The 6,307-nt window shown below is 39.6% G+C and overlaps 1 protein-coding gene across 2 annotated transcripts; it reads left to right on the top strand.

Annotated features, from left to right (window-relative positions):
- Positions 1-2,728: 2,728 nt before the first annotated feature.
- Positions 2,729-5,798, top strand: LOC143037437 (uncharacterized). Of its 2 annotated transcripts, none has more exons than XM_076205665.1 (5): positions 2,729-3,144; positions 3,258-3,476; positions 3,592-4,047; positions 4,166-5,017; positions 5,165-5,798. In XM_076205665.1, the coding sequence occupies exons 1-5, from the start codon at positions 2,908-2,910 to the stop codon at positions 5,621-5,623; spliced, it is 2,223 nt and encodes a 740-aa protein (XP_076061780.1). In that variant the 5' UTR covers positions 2,729-2,907; the 3' UTR covers positions 5,624-5,798. The 2 variants fall into 2 exon arrangements, with proteins under 2 accessions (XP_076061780.1, XP_076061773.1); XM_076205658.1 differs by having other exon boundaries at positions 3,589-4,047.
- Positions 5,799-6,307: the final 509 nt, after the last annotated feature.

Raw genomic sequence — 6,307 nt, 5'->3', positions numbered from 1 at the left:
GGTTTCATAATTTTCCATGAAAAATAAAATTCGCATTCATGACACCGTATCCAGAAGCTGATTATATTCTCAAAATAATCGTCATTAGAATTCTTTAGTTGTTTTAATTTACTGCTGAATACTGTGCGGCAGTGTTCACCTCAACAACAACCTGCTATACAGGTTGCGAGTTCGTTGTAGGCAATGTGTGAGACTGACGATGACGAGCAGAGGTCGGCACCGGGCCAACAGATCTGCCTAAGACACAACCTCAAGTTTGTTTATACTTTTTTCAGTGCGGATGACCAATAGTTCTCGAAATCTCTGGAATGTGTGCACGTTGCCAATGATTCATTCCTCTTCATGCATGAGATGCATGACAGATTTATATGTGTTTTCATTTTCTACCTTATATTTCATGAACTTACCTATTTATTTTCTTATAGGTTTCAATATACCTCTTTAGCTATTCATTGCTTAGTAATGCATTCAATTGATTGTTTATTTGTTCAGTTATTTGCTTATTATCTATCCACTTGTTTTATATTTGTACTTATATTTTATATATATTTCATTGTACATATACATATATACTCATATATTCATCTATTTATTTGTTTATCTATCTATTCATCTATTTGTTTATCTACGTATTTATTTAATCGTTTATTTATTCATCTACCTGTTTGTCAATAATCCATTTATATATTTTGAATGTTTATTTAGCTGTTAACTTATCAATTCATTTGTTTGTATGTTATTATTTCCTTTATTCTTGTATTCCTAAATATATTTAATCCCCTGACTAAAAGGTTAACCATCACGAGAACCATGTTTAAAGTAAATATCTTATTTCAAAAGTACTATTTGGGGGATGTTTTCACGAAAATATTCTGCATTCTAAAGCACAATATACAGCTCCATCTCTTGGTGGTAGTTTCGATGACGTCACGAGTTGTGTACCGACCCAAGGGTCTTGTAGCAAAACAGACAATATGTAGCGATATTGATAGATTTTTCATCGTCTTTTAAGGATATTCTCGACATTTTACATATATCTGCCAACAGCAAAGATGTGTGGACAGAAGGCATAATTATTCATTTTGAACAGGAATATCTCTGAAGAAGTTTTCATATTAGTTCATCATTTGTGCTTACCGTGCACAGTTTTGTTCTGCAATGCTGTCTTTGGGCACTAAAAAATATAAATAAATAAAGAAATGAATAAGATAAAAGATAGAGTAGTATACGTGACCCATTAATTTTTCTTTCACATTGTGTCTGTACACAATCCTGCGGCACGTTGACAATACGCTTCCCAGATGCCACAAGGTTTGTAAACAATGGTTATGTACAACAAAATACAGGTATTTTTCCATCGCGGCCTAAGTGTGTCATTGAAAAGGTTAATTGTGACGATTTATTACTACTGGGCAAATCTGATCATTCTTTACACTACAAGATAGATTTTTTTTTATCGCTAAAAACATGCCATTCCATTGTAGCATATGATTTGATTTTCATAAATATCTATACTGCCAGGTATTAAGCTGTGATAGTAGTGAGCACATAAAATTTCTATATAGCCAGGTATTAAGCTGTGATAGTAGTGAGCACATAAAACTGAAATTAAGTTCCAGGATAGATCTAATAAAAGAGAATTACTGTTTCATATATTGTTTAATTTTGTTTCTTTCACTGTCTGTCTGTCTGTCTGTCTGTGCGTCCACGTATGTGTAGAAGACTTAATATGAGTCTGGGCGTAGGTCTTCACTCAGCTGATCTGTTGTTGGCGTAGACGAAATCATGACGTCACTCACCTTATATGGGCGTTTATTTGCCACAGTCCATGACGAGTAGGTATGACGTCACACCTGCCCTGCTTCTAACTTCTGGAATAGTCCAGTGAATTGTGAAAGAGAAATATCTGCTTCCATTTATTATGAAGTATTGTTTCTGGCTTCTTTAGGTTATGGTTTTTCTGTGTCCAGAACATTCCCTTTTGGATCATTCTCTTCATTTAATTAGACAGAAAAAACAAAAACAAAAAACAGGTTGAGTTAGATCAGGGTCGGTTCCTTTTTTTTTTTTTTTTTTTTGTGTGTGTGTGTGTGTGTGTGTGTGTGTGTGTGTGTGTGTGTGTGTGTGTGTGTGTGTGTGTGTGTGTATGTGTGTGTGTGTGTTATTTTAAAGCTATTCTCGTTAGCTGATGGTTTAACTCTGGACAAAACAAGGCTTCGATCTATCAAGACTTTTTTTCAGAAATTGTTCATCAGCTAAATATTCTATTCCTCCTTCTCCTCCCCCTCCTCCTCATTATCATAATCATCATTGTAGTCATTGTTTTCACCATCATCTTTGTCACAGTCTTCATCATCGTTGTCATTGTCATCGTCATCGTCATGATGATATAGTTGTCAGCATAGTCTTCCCCTTTTTCTTCGTCTTTGTTTTTATTTTCGTCTCTGAAATTAAATCCTTACAACCGGTGTAATGATGTTCGTTGCATAGGAAACTTTACCCATATTAGGTCATCCAATAAAGGGATTCCTCTAAATATGTAGTATTGAGATAAACATGAAATCAGGTGATATGAGGTATAAAGTGTAGGACAAACAAAATGTAACAATAACATATTCATACAAGAAAATGGGTACTGAGAAGAAAGAATAATCTCGTGGGTGTGACGTAGGTAGACATCTTGGCTCAGTGCCGACCACCGCGCTATAAAACCGTCGCTCCTTCTAGCCACCGCCAGTTCACAGATCGACGACACCGAACTCGCAAAGAAACAGACCTCGAAGAACTCATCTTTTTCACGACTATACTTACTTCATTCGGATTCATATAGTGTAACAGAGTCGTCATATAGTACCTGACATAGTGATTTGCTGAGTGTTTATCTAATCAAGAACTTCATCACACAAAATGCCTGTACCAAGTCAAGAAGTGATCCTTCCCATCATCCCCACGGATCTCCGTTTCTTCCACGACTCCTTCTTCGAAGAGAGCCGTCGTCACTTCGAGATGGCCGTCAAGGAGATCACAGAGAAATGCGGTCTGAGCTCAAAAAATCCTGTGTCCTCCTACAGAAGTCTGCGACAAAAGGAACTCAAAACAGACAACCAGGCAGTTTCAGTCACTGATGAAGTCAACGCTAGAAAGGTAAGGAGATGGTTCCTCGATGGAATTTCTTCTTAGAAAGAAGCTTATAGTCTGGTTGTGAAATCAAGCTAGTGGCATTCTGTATAATGTGTTATTCTTTTCATCCCCTGTAGTTTGTGTTAGACGTCAAGGACTTCAGGGACGGCGAACTGTCCGTCAAGGTCGTGGATGACAGCGTAGTTACTGAAGGGCGGATCGAGAGGAAACAGGGGGGCTCAACCTCCAGTCACAGCTTCCGTCAAAGATTCTCCCTTCCGAAGTCCGTGGACCCCAAGGCTGTCACGTCCACCATCTCCTCCGATGGAATCCTCACCATCACAGCTCCCAAAACGGTAAGTCGTCTTCCTATCTACGAGGTCAGGAGGGAAATGTATATTATTTAAGAAAAGTTAAACTATTCTAGATCAGGGATATCTCTTCTTATTGGTTGTATATTGTTTTCAGAAGCAGCAGCAATCAGTCACTGAGAAACAAACATCTTTTATTCAGAAGAACAACTCTTCAGAGGTGAATGTAGTTAAGTCTTCAAACACAAATGCAGAGTCTCACACAGAATCACACAGAATTAATAAATACAACACCGACAATCAGTCGACATCCAGAAAGCCTTCCCCTAAGCTTGATACCACGAAAGAAGTTCCAAACCATGACATGACAGGTGACACCAAGGAGCTTGGACTTGAAACCCCACTCCCACTAGTACTACGAGGCTCCTTCTTCGACGATTCTTTCTTCAACCACGCACACAAGGACTTCGAGGCAGCTATGGAGAGTGTCCTACGAAGCCACGATATCGAAACCTCATCTCTGGAAGCAAGGAAGAAGTACAGGTCCCTCCGCAAAGACAAACTTGTAGATGAAACTCAAGCAGTCACCATGTCCGAGGACGACACATATCACAAGGTAAGTTTCTTTACAAGAAGTCACCATAATTTCAGTACACATATCTATATATTTTCTTTTTCTTTTTCAATGAAGACAACATGTGGTAATATAATTATTTTTCATTTAATCCCTGCAGATCGTGTTGGACGTACAAGATTTCAAGGAAGGTGACGTAACGGTCAAAGGCGTCGGAAGGAGTTTGGTGGTGGAAGGAAGCGTGAAGAAAACCTCGGGTGGCTCAGTGTCCTCTCACTCTTTCCGTCGTCGGTTTTCTTTGCCCATTCAGGCTCACATCAGTGATGTTACAGCAGCACTATCTTCCGACGGGATTCTCACAATATTAGTGAAAAAGAATATCAACGCACTCAAAGAAAGTGCAGTCGAAGTTTCCATTCCGATCGCTGGTAAGGCTGACCATCAAGGGAACGAGGCCAATTCTTGTAGTCAGAAGGACGAAGAAAAGAAGATGTCTGATATACAAACGCATCAGAAGGATCTGCCGAAGAAGAAGGAAGCTCCAAGTAAAGAAGAACCTATAGGAGTGAGGCCGCAGGAAACTAAAAGAGAAGTGGGGCACCCTTTGGAGGAACTTACTGGGCAGGAGCATTCACTAGTTACAAAAAAACAGGAGCAGAAAGTCGAAGTTTGCAAGCAATCGAAAACTACCAAATCGCAAACCCTAAGTTCTCAGCAGAAAGACACCAAAATGCACCTTAAATCAGACAAAGAAAAGGCAAGTACCTCACTTGCTTTCCAATCTGAAGTCACAACACCACTTCCCATTGAAAATCGAGGAGACTTCTTCCAGGATCCTTTCTTCAGTAACAACCGCAAGGACTTCCAGTCGGCAGTGTCCACTGTCCTCGAAAAATATGGAATGAAATCTTCCTTCGACGATCACTTGAAGTCCTACAAGGCTCTTCGCAAATCCATTTCCGTAGACGAAAGTCAAGCTATACAGATCTCTAACCAAGAAACAGAGTATAAGGTAAGTAATGAAAATGTATAGACGTCACAGTTTTGAATCATTTGAAGACATCCATAGGATACAGAGTAAGACAATGAAATCTGATTAGGCAATTATAGATATTGTGTAATCATTGCGATTATACAATTTCCTTTTTTTCACTTGCAGGTGGTAATGGACATGAGCGACTTCATGGAAGGGGAGGTGAAGGTGAAGGTTGATGGACAGAAGCTGGTGGTCGAAAGCAGCACTGAAAAGAAGGAAAGCAATTCTTCGTCCAGCCGAAGCTTCCGTCGTTGTATTACTTTCCCGACCTTGGTGAACATGGAAGCCGTCACTTCAGCTCTCTCCTCCGACGGCGTCCTCACCATCAAGGCACCAAAGAAGAAGGTTGTTTCCACAGTCCAAACGGAGGAATGTAACAAGGAGGAGGACAAGTCTCGAGTCACCACTATTCCCAACAAGGTGCATGAGGGTCTCAGCACCATCATGACGAATACCACAAAGACAACCAGTGGATGGTCCGAGCAGAGCTCCTACCACGAGTCGTCTTTTGTTGGGAAAATCAATCAGGAGTCTTCTTCAAAAACCCTCCAGTCCACTTCTACATCCTCTAACATTGCTTAATGTGAAAAGTTATCTTTCCGTTGTCGATTTTTTACATTGTGCTTTGCTCAGTACAAGTAGAAAATAGAGAAATTTGGACTCATACATGATCCTCCTTACTATGAGTATTTATTGAAACGATGTTATTTTTTCAGATGTTATTTTTGTATACGTGAAATAAAGTATATTTCCTGCACGATGACTATTTGGCTCTACCTTTATACAGATGTCATTTTCTCATGAAGGTGATTGTAAGGAAATTTAGTCGTCCCACTTGAAAAAGAATAATAATGATATTTTGTTGGTAGATCATTAAAACGGTGGCAAAGACAATGGCAGATAGGACTGATGAAAGAATATTTAGGTGGTTGGAACACATGAAAAGAATGAGTGAAGAAATATTAGTAAAAGGGGTGTGAAAGGGAGAGGAGGGAGTGAAGTTGAGGGGACAACCGAGGATGAGACTGATGGATTGGGTGAAAGGGGTTTTGAGCAATAAGGAAATGTCTGTAGAGCAAGGAAGGGAGAAAGCAGGAGATAGGGGTGAGTGAAGAATAACTGTGTCTAGATAATTCTGTGATTAAAAGATGGGAGGGGGTGGGGGATGAGGGTGAGTTGGGAGTCATTATGTGTAAACGATATTTTGACACAGCTCAAATGTATTTCTCCCTGTCTTCTCTTTGTGTGGAGGGAGAGACGGAGAAG

This window comes from Oratosquilla oratoria, chromosome 2, assembly GCF_046742065.1.
Source record: "Oratosquilla oratoria isolate Oo_2021 chromosome 2, ASM4674206v1, whole genome shotgun sequence".
NCBI classification, from domain to species: Eukaryota; Metazoa; Arthropoda; class Malacostraca; order Stomatopoda; family Squillidae; genus Oratosquilla; species Oratosquilla oratoria.
Note: the sequence above shows the minus strand (reverse complement) of the source record. Positions and strands in the feature narration are given on the sequence as shown.